Source organism: Myotis davidii, unplaced genomic scaffold (genome assembly GCF_000327345.1).
Source record: "Myotis davidii unplaced genomic scaffold, ASM32734v1 scaffold281, whole genome shotgun sequence".
Lineage (NCBI taxonomy): Eukaryota > Metazoa > Chordata > Mammalia > Chiroptera > Vespertilionidae > Myotis > Myotis davidii.
Window position 1 is genome coordinate 4,897,601 of NW_006293784.1, and position 19,029 is coordinate 4,916,629.

At 41.4% G+C, this 19,029-nt stretch overlaps 1 protein-coding gene across 1 annotated transcript in view; it reads left to right on the forward strand.

Moving 5' to 3' along the window:
* The window catches only part of SLC35F4 (solute carrier family 35 member F4), a 28,592-nt gene extending 9,764 nt beyond the window's left edge, over window positions 1–18,828 (forward strand). Inside the window, exons 4-8 of the mRNA XM_006767725.2 lie at window positions 2,396–2,615; window positions 11,790–11,915; window positions 13,928–14,120; window positions 16,170–16,259; window positions 18,374–18,828. Coding sequence (XP_006767788.1) covers window positions 2,396–2,615; window positions 11,790–11,915; window positions 13,928–14,120; window positions 16,170–16,259; window positions 18,374–18,615 — 871 coding nt within the window. The 3' untranslated portion in view covers window positions 18,616–18,828. The remainder of the gene's footprint in view (window positions 1–2,395; window positions 2,616–11,789; window positions 11,916–13,927; window positions 14,121–16,169; window positions 16,260–18,373) is intronic.
* Window positions 18,829–19,029: the final 201 nt, after the last annotated feature.

Consider the following 19,029-nt stretch of genomic DNA (forward strand, 5'->3'; position numbering starts at 1 on the left):
AGTTGTGCTGCTATGAACATAAGGGTGCATACATTCATTCTGATTGATGTTTCAGGTTTCTTAGGATATATTCCTAGAAGTGGGATCACTGGGTCAAATGGAAGTTCCATTTTTAGTTTTTTGAGGAAATTCCATACTGTTCTCCACAGTGGCTGCACCAGTCTGCATTCCCACCAGCAGTGCAGGAGGGTTCCTTTTTCTCCACATCCTCACCAGCACTTGTCATTTGTTGATTTGATGATAGCCATTCTGACAGGTGTGAGGTGGTACCGTAATGTCATTTTGATTTGCATAGTCTTTGCATTTCTTAGCACCTTAATGCTTAAATAGCAGAAGGTTCTACACGGGTGACCTGGTATTTGAATGGAGAGCATTTTTTATTCCTGCAACAGCAGTGACAAATGAAGAGAAGGTTGGCAGTGAGAGAAAAAGGGAAAAAGAATGGAACGATTAGGTAGTCAATAGCTGGGGGACAGGGTGAGCCAGGTGAAAAGAACGGTCTCTTCAGGCAAGGGTGGGGGCCCTCCCACAGCAGTGCTTTGCTTGGAAGGGGAGGTGGTCTCCGTAGGTGGGGAGGGACTCTTCCTGTCCATGTGCCTCCGTTGGTCTTCCCCCTAGGGGTCTAACATTCCCTTGCGTGTATACAAAGTCTTTGCTCGAGGGCACTCAACCCAGCCTGGTGGTGGGCTCTGGGAAGGAGGAACCATCACTGGCTAGGGCCAGTGATAAGAAAAGACATTCTTTAATCAGAAATGGGTTTGTTGAGGTTCTCCATAAATATGTATATTGAAAGCATTTAGTAGTTGTAGATGTTAGGATTAACCTACAAGTCTCAACTCTAGCTCTCCCTGGCAGACTCTCTGGGAGCAAATGCCTTGAAAATACAGAATACAAACTGCGTGCCCAGGTTGTTCTGTGGGAACGGCTGCTTGTTCTATGTGTCTCCGTGGTGGTAGGGTTTGAGAGTGACCATCTATTTTCCTGTGTGTGTGAGCACATGTCATTTGTGTTTCCTTTACAAAGGCTTTGCCTTTGGGTTACTTAGTCCCTTCACTAAAGTTTTGTGTCTTTCCAGGTAAAGTTTACCTTTGGAGAATCGTGTTTTCGTTTTATGAAAATTCTTCTCTTTGGTGGTCTCCTGCATGACACTACACAGTTTCTATGTGTGCAAATGGCATTTTTCACCTTCCTGGGATCTCTCGTTTGCAATTCCCAGCATTCTCAGCAATATTTTCTATGAGACTTACGTTGAAGGCCACACCCTGTGCTTAGAGCCTCGCCAGTTTGTCACTCCCCCACCACGAGGTCCTCCTGCTTCGTTCCTATGAGACTAACATGGCTAAGGATTACTTCGGTTTGCAATACTTTGAGGCACAATTATTTCTCTTCAGAAAATGCTAGAAGAAAAACTAGTACTACCAGTAGTACCAACTGAAACCATGTATATATATATTTCATTATAAATGTGCAAACATTAGTAACCTGTTGCTTTGAACAAGACACTTATATTACTCTTGAAAATACAATGCCTGGCATGTGATAGTTGCCCAATACACGTCTGAGTGAACAACTGAGAGAAAAAATAAAGCCGAATTCCCCCAGTGGCAAGCCTGCTTTCAGTGTATAGCCAAATAAGCAGTTATTCTATCACTTCCATTACTGCCCGTTTGTATCACTGGCCTAAACACTCTTGTTAAAATAGACCCTTGTGCTAAATAATCAATTTAGTCAGAAATCAAACAAATCAAAGTTTTAACTGAAGTGACTATTTTTGCACAATGAATCCAGATGATTCCTCCAAAATAGCCAAATGTTTGTATATAGTAAAGTTGAGTTGAGTTTTGTTTTTACTTTCTTTGTTGTTTTGTTTTTTTGTTTTTTTCTGGTTTAAAATGCTGGAGATAAAAAGAAATTAGCCAATTGGGCAGATATATTAGAAAGAGGCATAGTGTCTTAGAAATACTAGAATCCCAAGCCATGTGTGTCCTTGCAGGATATTGAGGCTGAGAGTTGCAGCCTGTTCACGCAGTAGCAGCCATCTGGGTCCTGCCACATTCTCCCCTTGGGAAAGAATCTTCTCTTTTTCAATAGCTAATAATCCCAGAAACCACACATTTCTCTATTTCTCTGGGCTTTCCTGAGATTGTTGGGCAACAGCAGAAAGGCTGCCCAGTAGTCCAAGTGCATATCTAGATAGGAGAGGCCTGGCTCTGTGCCTGGGAGATGCGGGCTTTTTTGCGTGGGACCCTTGTGGCCTGTAGGTGGCAGGACTGGGTTCAGTATGTCCCACAGATGACCTATGAGTCCTGAATGTTCTGTGCTCTTGCCTGGAAATGGGTGTCAACACAAGATGTCACAAATAGTATCTGACTGTTCACCTCTTTTTCTTTCCTAGGGAATGCAGTCGGATTTTTGGGGAAGATGGTCTGACGTTGAAGCTCTTTCTTAAAAGGACTGCTCCCTTTTCTATTCTGTGGACTTTGACGAACTACCTGTACTTACTGGCTTTAAAGAAGCTGACAGCCACGGATGTCTCCGCTCTGTTCTGTTGTAACAAAGCTTTTGTCTTCTTGCTGTCGTGGATCGTGCTGAAAGACAGGTTCATGGGAGTGAGGGTAATGGCACATTTGATTCAATGCGCGAGGCTGCCCTTGGTCGTAAATCCTGGGATCAGGAGAGCTGCTTTGTTTCATGGAGTTTCTGTAAAACTTTCCTATTGGTTCTGAGATTTGAAGATGGATTAGGATGCCCAGGCAATTTCAACATCATGAAAGGATAAAGAGATTTCCATTGGGCAGTCAGCTGATTTCAACAGGAGACACTAAAACATGGAAAATAGGTTCTCTTTTTTTAAAGAATTAAGGGTATGATCAACTCCTTCTGTCCTTAGGAAAGAAGGTCTGAGCAAATTAGCCACAGTAAAGATTATGATTTTGTTGTTTTTTTTTCAATCAGCATATGTTGGAATAACTTCCTCATGTTTCTCTCCCCCAGAGATGGAGTTAATTAATATTAGTGTAAGTGGACAAGATAAACAAAGAGTAGTTAAAGTCACTGGTGATGGCACAGTGCTAGGCCATGTATCCGTGTGACTAGTCTAGAAATGGAACTAAAAGCAACAACTTGTACTTCTTGGTACAAATTAACTGAACTGCATTAAACTTCAACCAACCACTTCAATTCCGAGTTTATTCCTTTCAAAAGTAACATGGATTTTAAAAAACTGTTTTTGTATGCTTGGTCTATATTAGATTGATTGAAAGACATGCAAATTTAAGGAGTCAGATCTCATTTATATAATCTAGCATGCCACCATGATGAAAATATTGGGGAAATAATTCTTTAGAAAGAGGTGTAAATGAATAGCCTTTTCCCAGAAGATAAACATCACTTAATTATTGTTCTCTGAAAGAGATGTCCATGATTGTAATCAAAATGTTATTCTTGTTGCAATGATTCCAGGGCCCTGGAATACTGAAGTTACTGTCTATATTAGAAAGCTTATGATCGCCATAACCCTGAGAGCTTTTTAAAAATAGCCAATCAGCAAATTCTGGTTGTATCGTTGGAGATGCTGCTCAGAAATTCAGGACTAAAGATTGACATGAACAAGAAGTAGGAAGCTATGGCAGAAGACAAGATGAGAAACTGAATCAGCCCATGATGCCATTAGAATATACCCACACATTCCACCAGCTAATCTTAGATGTGACACCAAAGGGAAGCTTCATGTTTTATACATGGAGCACTGGTGCTGGCTGTTCACCATCAGGTACCCTGACAAGTCCTTGAGAGCAGGGACCTTCCCTATATTGCTCACTGCTCCATTCAGGAGGAGCTACATGGTTTGTGGGGCCCAGGGTGGAATAAAATGCAGGGTTCCCTGTTAAAAAGTATGAATAATTTCAAGATTAAACCATTAAACCAAGCAGGCCATTAAACCAGGAATGGGGCCCTTCTAGTCATGGGGCTCTATGCATCTGCACAGGTTACATGCCCTGTGCAGGGGGCAAAGTAGGGGCTCAAAAGATATTTGAAAATAGAGTAAATGAACTCATGTTTATTAAATGTTTCTCTTTTCTACTTCCATCATGGATGAACCATGAGAATTTGTCAGAAGAGGGGGAAATAGAGTAGCATCTGAATACCAAAAGGAAGTCAATACATTGACTATTAGATTGACCAGTGAGAAAACCAATTGCATTAGAGTGAATGAATGCATCTAACTATGGAACTTACTGATGCAAGTTCAAGGCATCAGAAGGGTCAATGTTTACTTGAGTTCTTTTAAGAAAAAACAAAAAAATCTCAGCTGTATAACATTTAAATCACAGATTTGGTAAATCTGCCTGCAGCGGTTCTCAACCTGTGGGTCGTGAACAATGAAGATACATCCTGCCTATCAGATATTTACATTATGATCCATAACAGTAGCAAAATTAGTTATGAAGTAGCAACGAAAATAATTTTATGGTTGGGGGTCACCTCAACATGAGGAACTGCATTAAAGGGTTGCGGCATTAGGAAGGTTGAGAACCACTGGATTAAAGTCATTGAAGGGATGGACTTTTAATGTTTCCAAGTTGTTTCAAACATAAATAAAAAAACTACTGGGGATGTGCCCGCAACCAAGGTACATGCCCTTGACCGGAATCAAACCTGGGACCTTTCAGTCTGCAGGCCGACGCTCTATCCACTGAGCCAAACCGGTTAGGGCTCCAACAAGTATTCTTATGAGAGACACACACGGAAGAGACACGCAGAAGAGGAAGAGACAATGTGACCACAGAGACAGATTTTGGAGTGATGTGGCACAAGCCCAGGAAAACTGGGGCAGCCACCAGAACCTGGAAGAGGCAAGGAATGTATTCTCTCCTAGAGGTACCCCTGGGAGCAGAGCTCTGCTGGATTTAAACTTCTGACCTCCAGAACTGGCAAAGAATACATTTCTGTTGGTTTTAGTCACCAAATTTGTTACAGTAGCCTCAGGAAACTAAACAGCATCTGTAAGTAATAAGACCTGATAGGAAAAATGTTGAGGAGTCCATAAGTAATTGTTATAAATATATACACAAAGTAAGACATCATAGATGGCAAAATGGTAAGCATTAGTGTCAGGCACGCTGGTAGAAGTCAGATACTTTTCTTGTTAAATGACAGGAAATGCTTCTCTTCTCACTGTGAAGCACTGGGAAGGGTGTAAGCCATGTTTCAGAAGATTGTCAAGGTGTAATTTTAATGATGCCCAGAATCAGGCCAGGGAACCGGAGAAGCACCAGAACGCATTCAGCATTTTGCCTTTTGACAATCTCAGCAATTCTTTTCCTCCTAAGACATATTGAGAACATGCATAATTAGGTCATTTGAGAAATTAAAGGAGGGCAAACAGAATACTGACAGCGTAAACACAGCTTTTATTGGCCCCGTCCATAAATAATCTAAGCACAGCCTGTAAGTGCCACCTCACTTGGACTTCTCTTTTTCTAAGTAGTTAAAGGCTCATCAGATTAAAATTAATATTTCTAACTGATTCTTGTGGCTTCAGTAGTTTAGGAACAAATCATTTTTGGATTATAATTCCATTTGCTCGACCCCAAGAATGATTACATTTAAGATGAAATATATGGCCTGTTTTTTATGTCAAATAACACCGTGAACAGAATGAAGGATGCCTTAAGTTATAATATCAGTAAAGATGGCTTTACCTGGAGCAACGGTTGGCCAGAATTATCAATGCTCACATAGAAACTAATTTTGTATTATAAATAATTTACTAGTTTGTTTCTTTGGACTATTGATTGACTTATAGATGGAAAGGTACTCTGTTGTACATTTAGTTTTCTGTTATGAAATCATTTCAACCAATTTTCTGATAAACTCTGGTGTGTTAGGAAACTCATAAATAGTTGCTTACAGCTGATATATGATCATCCCATGGGAATTAATCTAGTTCTTTAAAAGATCATTTTTTAATTGCAAAGATGTTGGTGAGAATCCAGTTCTTGAGCTTTGGTGAAAATGGGTGTTTTCCCATCTCCGAGATCTTTCCTTGGGTAGCTAGCATTCTTCAGTCCATGAGAGGCAGAGAAACCACCTTAATAAAAAAGGGTTTTCCTTAAAGAAAACAGCCACTGGGTTGGTTTTTCTTCTCTGTTGCTGGTATCTATTTCCCTCCAATGAAAAGTAAATGTCACACTAGAAAGTTAAAATATTTTCTTTCAGATCTTGCCCTTCCCTTATTTTTCATATTATTAATTTAATTTGTTCTTTTATTTTTTAAAATTTCCTTGAACATATGAAGAAAATTGATGGGTGGTAAATGGTTCAGCACACCCCAGGTTTCTTTTTTTAGCAGATTTAGGAGATGAATACATGTCCCTTTAGCTTGGCACCCACATATTTTCTAGCTATAATTGGGTCCCTATACAAACTGTGGCTCCCTTGGAGCCTTTCCTACATGTGCCAAGAACCAACTGGAGTATGTCAGTTAGAGTGAATCTCTCATTGCTTAAACTGCACTTCTCCAAATTAAAATTGGGCTCCAGAGCACTCTAAATCAGGACACTGGAGCTGAGCTGCTGCTTATTTGTGCCAATACCATGCATTTAGATATGATTCAAGATAACCTTTCATTTCCATCTTGTCTTTGGTTGACATTTATGCAGTCGCTGTCCATTCAGGTTAGTGCAGAATCCTCTGTCCAGAGCCTTGATGGTTCCTCAAGCAGGCAGTTGAGGATGGACAGTAAGACTCATCCTTTTCAACCCCCTCTTGGGGGGAAAATTATTTATGAATACAGGAAGTGTGGGGGCTCTGATTTATCTCCAGAAGGAATCCATAACCCCTTCATCAAGGTGTAGTCAATAGAGCCACTCTATACACCACCACCACCACCCCCACACCTCCCACACTCTTTAGTCTTTCTTTCTGTCATTTCTTTTCCTTCTTTCCATCTTGGTCTCATTGAGATCATTTTCAGATGGATTTCATTCATATAAAAATAGATGTGTATGTGTGGCAGAGAGTAGGGGGTGGGAATCTTGGTTGTAGGTTCTGCACCCCTTGGGTCTGGCCAATTCTGGGGATCCACCTTCCACCGTCACACACACAGTAGACTGCCCACCTCTTTCATTTTTCTCACTTCAAATCCTGACCAATTTCATTGGATCTGAGTGAAACAGATGATTCTTTTCATGGAGCCTAAATGTAACATGTAAATATGTTTTATGATTTCATATAGACATGGTTTCTTGAAAATATTCTATCTAAATATAATCAGAGAAAATAGGATAACCATCGGAGCAGGTCTCACTGGCCAAGCCATTGATGGGTATCTCACCTTCGGCTGCTGACCTTTAGTCTTGAACTTGAGTACAGCCCTGCTGGCAGGGCAGCTTTGAGGCCTTCCACTTTAGAGGCTGCTATCGGCTTGGGCCTCCCCCATGCTCCACCCAGCTTCAGGAACAGTTGACCACAAGGTAAATTAAGGAAAGATGTTGGGGTTACAAATAGAAATAGGAGCAATTAAAGGTTCATCTTAGTACCCTGAATCCTAGAAGGGCTGATATTGTTATGGAAATAATAATTCCGGAAACCACTTATCAAGGGGAAACACAGTGAATGTAATGAGGCTGGAAATCCTCATGAAGATTCAGAAAAGGGCCAGACCCTTGCAATTTTTGAGGGCCCGAGCCAAAATGGGGAGTGGGGGGGAGACTATACGAGAAAACAAAAACAGCCAAAAGCCAGATGCTTCTCTAGCCTTTGTACAAATGAATTCTTTAAGAGGTGGAAGAAGCTAGCTTTCATGCAGGGTCACGGGTGGTCTGCAGCACAGTGAAATCACCAAATGTTAGCCTTTGGCCTTCTTGGGCTTCAGGAACAGGCTCCAACAGCCTCCTGGTCCTTCCAATTGGCCCTGCAAGTTGATGCTGAGGCTCTCAGAGGCCGTTGAACTTGCAAAGGAAGGTAACCATTCCTGAGGTGATGTTGCTCATGTGGCCTGTTGGGATAATGGGCTCAGCATGATGTGAGAGGGCAGAGAGGGTCAGAAAGTTAAGAATGAGGCATTGTCAGTTTTATGGTCACTGGTTACTAACCTTCTCACGCCAAACAGATTCAGGTCATGGTAGTGGTGGGATTTCCATCTTAGTTAGACCCCTCTGGCTGGTGATGGGCTGGAACTAGAATAGGCTGTGAGAGCCGAGTGTCTGTGGAGCCAAGGGGGTGGCCCCAGCCGGTGGTGCGAGTTTAGCACAAGAGTCCTTCATGTGCACACTCAAGCGCTTGGATGCATTTCTGTGTTGCACCGTGTGGTTGTGCACATATGAGCGCTGTTGACACAATATTTAAGGCACTGGCTTCCTGCAGGCACGTTTCCGTGTCCTGAGCCCAAGAAGAGTCGTCTGAGTTTTTCTGTTGAGAACAAACTATTAATCCTTCCTTAATGACTGATTAATTCTGAAAATGCATGTGACGCAGATCTGTGCTTGTGTTATTTGTTCTCTGGAAGTTTGAAGAGTTGAACCCATGGAGCCAAGCAGTGCCACTCTGGGACTATCCAAACGACGCTCCAAAAGCAACTTCCACCCAATACTCTCCTGCATTTTCTAGATTAGCCGAGATCCCTTCCCTTAATTCCAACTGTGTAGATAGGAAAATTTTTAAAACGTGGCCATAGAGAACCTATTCTATCGGATAGAGGTGGCATTTAAATTAAAATGTGGAAAATAATTTAACTTATCTTTCTCCCCAGGAAACCTATATAACCTATAAATGATTAATCTATAAATGGCTGTTCATACCAGAGAGAAGAATTTTTCTAACATCTCAAATATTCAGATTTTCACGTTTTAGAACTTAACTAACAGTGTTGTCTGACCCCCTGAAGTGAAAAATGCTTCTCTCCATGAAGGCAATTGAAAGAGACACCGCTGTAATTGATATGTCAATTTAAGTGGCCCAGCCTAATATCTTCACAAGCATTTGAATATAAAATGTAATGGAGGTTTCAAACAGGCTTACCATGGTTCTAACTTTGAATTGCTAAAAATTATGTAATCTTTTTCCATATCTAATTTCTACCTTGAGAAAAAATTTATAATAGTAATATTATGTATATAAATTTTTACTAATGGACGACTCAGAAAAAGAATAGTTTCCAACCAGGCCCAGATCCTAGGGATAACAGTATTGTTTTCATCCCTTTCTAGACAGTGATTTTGTTTTGTGCTTTTTGTTTGTTTGTTTGGGCTGGTTGTTTTCATAATTCCCTAAACCCAGAATTATATATGATAGAATACTTTTAGTAATTTTAAATATGAAACAGCACAGGATGTTAAAGTTCATTAGGATTAACACTGTGTTCTTTTAACCCTGTTTTGTTTATTTGACCAAGAAATACAACGAATGCTTGGCCAAAAACAAAACAAAACAAAAAACCCCCCCGCAAATATCAATTCAAATTTATTACCTTACAAGTTCAGTCTTACGGGGAGATCTGTGTGTGCACCTGAACACTTTAACCCGTGGACATCATTTAAACACAAAACAAATCAGAAGATGCCAGCGTCGAAAGAGCCTTTTCATTCTCTGAAATCAGACTTCCCAAAGAAACCTCTTAAATCCCTGGCTGAACTGTAAATCCGCAAAACGAAGAAAATGATAGCCCTCACAGAATTTCCAGGTCTAGATACCCCCCTCCTCATGTTTACTTATGAGTCTATGGCTCCTTGTTTAGAAAATTTTCTTGACACCTCATGGTGTGTGTATTAAATTCTATTCCCCATAGTTTGAGGCATAGAACTAACTAGAACACATGCCTGGAAGCTTCAGAGAATATGATATTCACTCAGCAAGAGAAACACCTCCCATCAAGCAGCCTCCCGGATAACACTTTATGAAGACAGTTTTTCACTGCTGACACGTCGGCGTCTGTTCTCAAGTTCTCCTGCTGTTTTTCATAAAGGACGCTTTAGTATGGAGCTGGCTCTGAAACCCACTGTGCACTTGCTCTTGGTGGTCATTAACAAAAGAATTGCTTTAGCAGCATCTAAATTAAATGTGTCATCATTAACATACATTGTGCTGGCCTTGAGCAAGTCTGCAGTTATATGTTAAAGATCTACATTTTGTTGTAATAAAGAATTCACTAATAATGTTCAAAAGGGCAAAAAAAAAAAAAAAAAAACAACCCCAAAAAACCAAACATTAATCACATGTGAAAAAGCTACCTACAGAGAATTGATTTACTTGGTAATACTCAAAACTGAAGACTGACAAAATTAATCGTCACATACGCTTAAATTTCTGACAAAGTTGCATCTTGGTTTTAAAGTTGGTGAGACTACCCATAAAATGCCCGAATTGCTCAAGTTCAAGATAATTAAAGAAACAAGGGCAAACCAGCATTTCACAAAGGGGTAAACTCCTGTTTTAAATATACCAAGCATCATATCGATTTATAGTAAACCATTATCACTGCACTCAAACTATGAACATTTCACTTTATGCAATTAACACTCTAGAGCAGTGACGGCGAACCTTTTGAGCTCGGCGTGTCAGCATTTTGAAAAACCCTGACTTAACTCTGGTGCCGTGTCACATATAGAAATTTTTTGATATTTGCAACCATAGTAAAACAAAGATTTATATTTTTGATATTTATTTTATATATTTAAATGCCACTTAACAAAGAAAAATCAACCAAAAAAATGAGTTTGTGTGTCACCTCTGACATGCGTGTCACTGGTTCACCATCACTGCTCTAGAATAATTAAATAAAATTATCATTCTGTGGTTTAATTTACATGAGAACAAAAGGAAGAACCGGCCTCCATTTGATATTCCAAGTGACAGTGCAAGCTTGCTCCTTACAAACTACTAGTGGCCCGGTGCACGAAATTTGTGCACTTGGGGCAGGGGTAAGTCCCCCAGCCTGTCCTGTGCCCTGTCACAGTGCAGGAGCCCCGTGATCCATTACCCCAAAGAGGTAGGCCCCATCCACCCATCTGGGGCTCCTCAATGGATTGCCCCAAAGAGGTAGGCTGGAGCTGGGGATCCCGCCTCTGTGCCACGTGGAACTGTGGGACCCCAGGCCTTGCCACATGGAGCCAAGGGACCCCCAGGCCTTGCCGCATGGAGGCCTCCACTGGGCCCCAGGCCTCCTGGTGATGGATTGTGATGGTGTGACGCAAGCCCCCAATGCTGCAAGTCCCCACCCACCCACACCTGCTGATCAGTTGTTACACGTGAGGGTGTCACAACCATTAGCATATTAGCTCTTTATTATAAAGATTATGAAATTACTTCTGTTTTCCCCTTGCCCTATATGTTGCCTCTTAGCTGCATTGATATATCTCCCTAATCAAATCCTCATTATGTGGAGGTATTCAGAAACATGCATTGATCCAAGGGGCTGATTAAAATGTATGCTAAAATATTTGAAGAAAAAGAATACAGTATAGATGAAAAGATTAGATAGAACTGATTTCCTATTGACCTTATATCACCAATATGGGTATAAATCTCTAGGAAGTTGAACTAAAAAATCACAATAAAATTATTAGTCCTTGATTTGAATGTGAGCAGCTTTTACATCCTCTGCCTGGATGTCTCATGAGTATACCGATTTCTTGTTAATACTGACCCTTCTACAATTGAACACAGATGAACACAGGTAATTGGGTTTCAGAAAGCAATTTAGCAGCTTTTGTGAAGTCTTCAATTGCTTACTCAGGGATATAGAATCATCAGTTGTTTTTTTAATTTATTTGCATTCTATTCGACAGATAGTTGCCACAATAATGGCAATTACGGGCATTGTCATGATGGCGTATGCAGATAATTTCCATGCTGACTCGATCATCGGAGTGGCATTTGCAGTGGGCTCAGCCTCCACATCTGCATTATATAAGGTACGTGTGTAGTCTATTGTGATTTGTAGCTTAGACTTAATAAAGTAAGGAAGGACAAAGAAAATCTTGACTAGAAAAAATAAAGATGGTTTCATGATAAAAGCCATTTACTGAGTACTTGCTAATGCTGGGCACTTGCCAGAAAATTTCACCTGTATTAATGCACCCTTATGAGACCTAGGTGCTTCTCCTCCATTTCAAAGAAGGAACTGGGTTGGAGGATGCATTTAGCAACTTCCATAAAGTATTCAATTGCTTGCTCTGGAGTATGGAGTCATCAAAAATTTTATTTCTTTGCATTTGGTGTGTTAATATTGTTTGAATGACAGATGAGGAAACTAAGGCTTTGAAACATTAAGTAACTTGCTCAAGGTCATACAACCAGGAAATGATAGAGCCAAAGTTAAACTTGTACTGTAAACTCCACAGCCCTTGCTCCCTGGCCCCAGCCCTCCCAAATCATCAACCAGGTGTGTAGGGGCTGAGAAAGACCTCTCTTCTCTCTATGTTTCTTTAATTGCTACCAGTGGCCATTATTTTAACTCCAATTGAGGTATTAAAAATAATAAACAGACTGTCATTTGAGAGGTTACCTTTTACTACATATCAGCTCTGTGCCACAGAAGCTCATGTTATTAGCCAAATGAAAAGTCTCTTTTCCTCTCTGAAGGATACGCTGGGTCTGCACTAAGTCCTCACCATTCTTTCTCCCTTGGAGCTGCCTGTCATCAATGAAGCTTCTATTCAGAGCCATCGCCCTTAACTTCAGAAGTGAGGACTAAGGGAGCAGGCCTCAAAGGTTATTCCCCGAAGCTCCACATTTCAGAGCCAACTTTCTGGATGTAGCTAAAGGACTACTGCACTTTCATCTCTCTTGGTGTGTCAGTGAGAAAATTCTCTCTGAAAGGCAGAAAATGCCCTTTGCAACTCTCCTGGATGCCTGTTCTGATTATTCACCAGCCCTGCAGCGCAGAGGACACTGAGTCTATTTCCATACTGACATTTCTTGGCCCACTGATTCTGTGTGACAAACTTGACAAGTGTTCACTCAATCGCCATTAGTGTCTAACCTGCCCCCAACTGAGACTCCACTGAGGTGTCTAATGTGACCAAAGAGTAGCACGTGATTAAGGTCTCTTGACTTCTTCTCTCGAAAGAAAAAGTTCAATTAAAATTAAAAGCAATATCTGTCATTCTCCTGACTGTGTTTCAGATGGCTTCATTCAGGGAGTGGTAATATTGACTGACATGCACAAAATTATATGTGCACCTTAGAAAAGATCTGCTCCATTCTCCACTGTTTGAGGGTTAATAAAGGAAGCAGAGGGGTTAAAAAGCCCCTCCCGAGCACTACAGCCCCCCCACCCCAGACTGATGTGTGACTTTAGGTTGACCACTCATGCCTCCTGCCCATCTTTCTCCGTACACAGATTTAGAACCCAGAAAAAAAAAAAGAATTGTTAATCTGGAGAATAAACACAATGTTTGTGAAAATATTTTAAGCTCTGAGAGAAAAGTACTTGTAAATCCAAGGCATCATTATTATTTCTCTCAGCACATAATGACAGGCTCTCTCTGTCCAATATAATTTTCAGTATCTGTCAAAATAAGAGTGAAATGGATCCCAGGCTGGAAGGGAAGAATTGACGGCATTTCAATCGAGAAGATTTCTCAGGGTTTCTCTGCTTTTGTTTATTATTCATCCTATACCCATCACTGATGGTGTGCATAACACAGAGTGCAGTATCCCAGCAGTTTCCAACCTCACAAGGAATTTGTTTTATGGCTTTCGCTGCTTCATCTGAAGGCTATAGAGCGTTTTCATTCCTTATCTCAATAACGCCTTAGATGTCATTGTTGAGATAAGGAGTTAAGGAGATAAGAAGATGGCAGGTAAGATATGGAGGATAAACACTGGGCCAGTCAGTTCCCTGGGCCGATGAGCAGACCTTGCCTTTCTGATGCAGCCAGACTTCGGACAGTGTGGCTTAAGAGTTTCCTTCCCATTCCAGGTTATGTTTAAGATGTTTCTCGGAAGTGCCAACTTTGGCGAAGCGGCACACTTTGTCTCCACGTTGGGTTTCTTCAATTTAGTCTTCATCTCCTTCACGCCCGTCATCCTGTACTTCACCAAGGTGGAGCACTGGTCCTCCTTCGCAGCTCTGCCCTGGGGCTGCCTCTGTGGGATGGCGGGGATGTGGCTGGGTGAGTGACCCCAGGCTCTGCCTTCTATTCCCTATGTCACTTGACCTTCCCATGGATAGTTAAGTTATCATATTAGATTATTCCCTTGGGTACCTCTGACCTCTGTTTCCCAAACTTGCCTAGGGCTGGTTCATGTTATTGAATGTCTAGAAGGTTCTTTGCAGGCTATCGCTTGATTAGATTGGAGCTCTCCAACTGGTGTGCCTCCTATGGGTTACAGTGTGAGCCGGAGGCCCAGCCACTGTGATCACCACTGGTCTTCAAGTAGCCTCGTCATGCTTCACGATGCACTGTATAATGTTACTGTGCTCCAAGTGTGCCACGCTGTGTCAGGCAAGGGAGAGGGGGCCACTCTCATTCAAGGAACCCAAAGTGGTTCAAAATGTCTGGAGCACCCAGTGTAGGCAGAATGGGGAGGGAGGGAGGGAAGGAGGAAGGAAGGAAGGAAGGAAGGAAGAGGAGGGGAAGAAAAGAAGGAGAGGACATTCAGGAGGGAAGTGGGGTATGGAGGACCTGGGAAGCCAGGTGGAACAGGTTGAATTTAAAATCCATTTACTAATCTCTCAGCAGGGAGATGACAGCCTCACATCTGCAGCTTACACAGCTCATTCTAGCTGTGTATAGAGAATGAATTTGAGATAACAAACCCTCACAAAGCAGGGCAAGAAGGCAGAACTGGGCTTGGTGGCTCAGCCAAGTAGGCTGCACCTAGTCAATGACCAAGAAAAAGTCACCCAGACTCTTTTTTTTTTTTTTTTTTCAAAATATATTTTATTATGTGCTCGCAACCCAGGTACATGCCCTTTGACCGGAATCGAACCTGGGACCTTTCAGTCCGCAGGCCGACGCCCTATCCACTGAGCCAAACCGGTTTTGGCCACCCAGACTCCTTTTAATATTCTTTTTCCCAATTCCCTATATGAGTGTCGGCTTCACCTGAGCAACTAGGGGCTCCTACTTTCAGGCTGTGCTCCTGCTGTACTTCGATATTAGAGGAAACTGAAAAATAATAAGCCTGCTCTTCTCTGGCCAAGCAGTTGAACACATCCACCCCCACCCCCAAGACTCAGGCCCTTTACTCAGAATCGAATTGTTTTCATTCTGCTCCTCTCTCCTCAGACCACCTAAGATAGCCCCCTCTGCCCACTCCACATTTACCCACAAGTCTTGGCCTGCAGGACATCTGCCAACCCTCACATGATTTTCTTTATCAAGGTGACATCATCGGAAGCATAATCTGAAGCAGCACTGTAATACTTAGAAGGAAAAAAATGCCCTTATTTTCTTTCCCCATAGGCACAGGGTCTTCTTTTTCTACTCTGGCCCAGACCCCTAAGGGAAGGTCTTAAGCAAGACAGGAAACGCAACAAGAGAATAATCAGATACTAATTGTTGGTCCTTTGAATTCTACTTTTGAAGGCCAAAAATATGTGGTTATGACCTGTCATAACCTCTGCTAATTTCAGTAGAAATCAACAAAAGTGTTTCCATAAGATGAAACATCCTAATGAAAAGTACCTAGATGATTTCCTGGCCAAAACCAGTCTAACTGGGAACAATCAAAATTTCACTGACTCGTGGCCCCATCTGTGTGCACATGATCTCCAGCTTGCTGCAAAGTAGCCCTCCTCCAGCGTATAGGCCTGGACATGCTCCTGAGCAAGCCTGCTCGGGCTGGGTACCACCTGTCCGGTACCCAGACTGCACCCTGTGGCCCTCCCCCAAGCAGCGAGGTCGTCACACTCCACTGCGTGCAGTATGACAGCATAGTGAATTGATCATTTCACCACTTTGCATTTGCTCCATGCACCCTTTGTCAACCAATTGGCAAGAGCTCAGGCAACCAGAGTGGCAGAGGAGGAGAAAAGAATAAGACTACTTCAGGAGAGATACCCATGCATCTATCTCCAACATCAGGGGATTAATTGACCAAAGGTGCAGACAGTTTAAAAGGCATTGCCATTGATTTTTATGTTAAGAAGAAAAGCACCAAGCATATCAACTCTCCTTTATCCTCCAATATTGTCAATATCCTCCTTAATTTTACAGTCTTCAACATCTTGGTGAATGTCGGCGTGGTGCTGACATACCCGATCCTAATCTCCATTGGAACACTGCTCAGCGTTCCTGGAAATGCAGGTACTGGTACAATTTGACATGCGCACAGTAAGTCTCCCGCTTGTGTTTGTTTTACACCCTGAGTTGTTTCTTTGAGCAATTGTGAATTATGTCCCTTGCCTGGGAAGATGTTTTTAAATATGAAGGTGGCAGACAACAGAATAACTCTGCAGCAGATTTAAAATTTGCAGCTACAAACACTGTCTTTACTTGGTTGTGCTTTTATAATTAAATACTAAATGTATCATTTGAGTTTCATGTAATCTCCCTGACAACCTATTTTATGGTATTTTTAGAGGAAATCCTATGGAAACAAAAAGCATCCCAGCATAGGACTCTCAAGTAAACGTCACTAACGAAAGTGTAGGAAATGCACAGGGTGTTGGCTCCCCATCAGACCACCCATGGGGAGCTGGGGAAGCTTCTCCCGCGGGCACAGCAGATGGCTCTCTCATATAGATATAGAAAAAAGCAATTTGATTCACTTCAGGGACAAGAGGAAAAGCTATTTTTTTCAGGGATAATCTTTCTAATGAAATCTTTCAGTGGAACAAGTATTGGAAGTAGGTTATCTGGATGACTCTACAGTCCTTCTAACTTTAAAATTCTATGATTCCAAGCCTTGGGTAGCCATCTTCTTTGTCTCAGGAAAATAAAAAGAAATGTTTCTTGAGCACTTACTATGTGATCAGGATTGTAGAAGAAACAGGAAAGTGATATTATTGTTCCCTTAAGAAGCGTATGCCTGCATTTGGAAAATAATACTTCCATGCATGAAATAACTTAGAACTCTACAAAGTAATTTATGATTAAATGTCAAATTGTGTAATAGACTCCAAGGACTATAAGATAATCAGAGGAAAGGAATACTAAGGAGGATTGGAGTTGTCAAAGTTTATTCATTCATCCATGTGTTCATTCAATAAATGATTTCTGAGCACTCAGGATAGCCAGGAACTCTGATAACACTGGTGATACATCCTGAATAAGGCATAGTCCCTGATTTCAGACTATGTATTAACAGAGGGAGACAAAAGGAATCGAGTAAATACAATGTAGAGAGAAGTGCTTTGACAGAGGCATGTATTGAATGCTCTGACAGGAGGGGCAACCAAGAAGGCTCCCTGCAAAAAACCTAACCAGGGAGATCTAATGGGGAAGGGGGTTAGCTGGATGAAGTGGATATGAAGAGGGAAGGGCATTCCATGGAAAAAGAACAGCATGTGTATGAACAACAATTCCACTATTAGGTACCTACGCCCAAATTGAAAACAGGGACTCAAAAAATATCATTGTACATGAATGTAAATAGCACTATTACTCACAATGGTCTAACGTGGAAACACCTAAATGTCCATCAACAAATGAATGGATAAACAAATCATGATACATACAATGGGATATTATTCAGCCAGTAAAAGGGAGAAAGTATGAATACATGACACAACATGGATAAACCTCAAAAACATCATGCTAAGTGAAAGAAGCCAGACACAAAAGATCGCATAGAGTGTGACTCTATTTATATGAAATATCCAGAATAGGTAAAGCCATAGAAACCAACAGTAGATTGGTGGTTGCCAGGGGCTGGGGGCTGGGACTAGGGGGCTGCTTAATGAATATGAGGTTTCATTTTCAAGTGATGGAGATACTTTGGAAGCAGGCAGAGGTGATGGTTGTAGAACATGGTGCATGCACTAAATGCCACTAAATGCACTTTAAAATGGTTGATTTTATGTTACATGAAGTTCACCTCAGTTGAAAATTTGTAAAAGAACAGCATGTGCAAAAGACCTAGACATTAACAGGTTGGCTCATTTGTAAAATCTTCAGTGGGCCAATGAAACTTGGAGAAACATGAAGGGATGCAGAGGGGAAATCCTAAGAAGTAAAGCTGCAGAGGTGATGAAATCAGATCATAGGGGTCTTGAAGGATAAGTATGATTTAGTGAGAAGGAATGAAAAGCAAAGGAAGGGAATGCTACAGATGATGGTATAAAAAAAGGAAAGATGAGCTTGAAAGAACAAGGAAGACCTTTGGAAATCTCTAGAAGTAGCACCAACTTTGGTCTTTTCTTTTTAAGAAAGCTTAGAACGAGTCATAGACAGTGACTGACCTGATATTTCTTATTTAGCTGTGGATCTCCTGAAGCAGGAGGTGATCTTCAATGTCGTGCGCCTGGCTGCTACCATCATCATCTGCATTGGATTTCTGCTGATGCTATTGCCGGAGGAGTGGGATGAAATCACCCTGAGATTCATCAACAGCCTGAAGGAAAAGAAGAGTGAGGAGCATGTGGACGACATCACAGAGTCCAGTGTCCACCTGCGGAGCAGAAGCAGGGTCAACGGGGCAGTGTCTATACCACTGGCTTAAGGAGGAGGGACACATTTTGAATGCACGTGTATGTATATTCTGTGAATATAATAAAATTTTCTCACTACCTGTATACTCACGTGATGGTATTAGCTCTGAATTTGGATAAGTCATCTGTGAAATAAAGCCAACAATAAAAGTTTACATTTATATGCTTATCAAGGAGGTGTAAATAATCATAATAAATTTTTTTATTAAAACATACTCATCCTTGTTCTATTTCTTCTGGGGCTTTTTGGGGGAGGGGGGATTTTTCCCCAATTCACAAAATTTCCTGAAAACATCCCATTCTATTAAATTTTTATGGATCTGTGTCATTACCTTTTTCCCACCTGGAATTGAGACCTTTTTATTCAGAGAAAGTTGCGTAAGAGGCAAACACATGAAAAGAACGCACACTTTACATATATATAT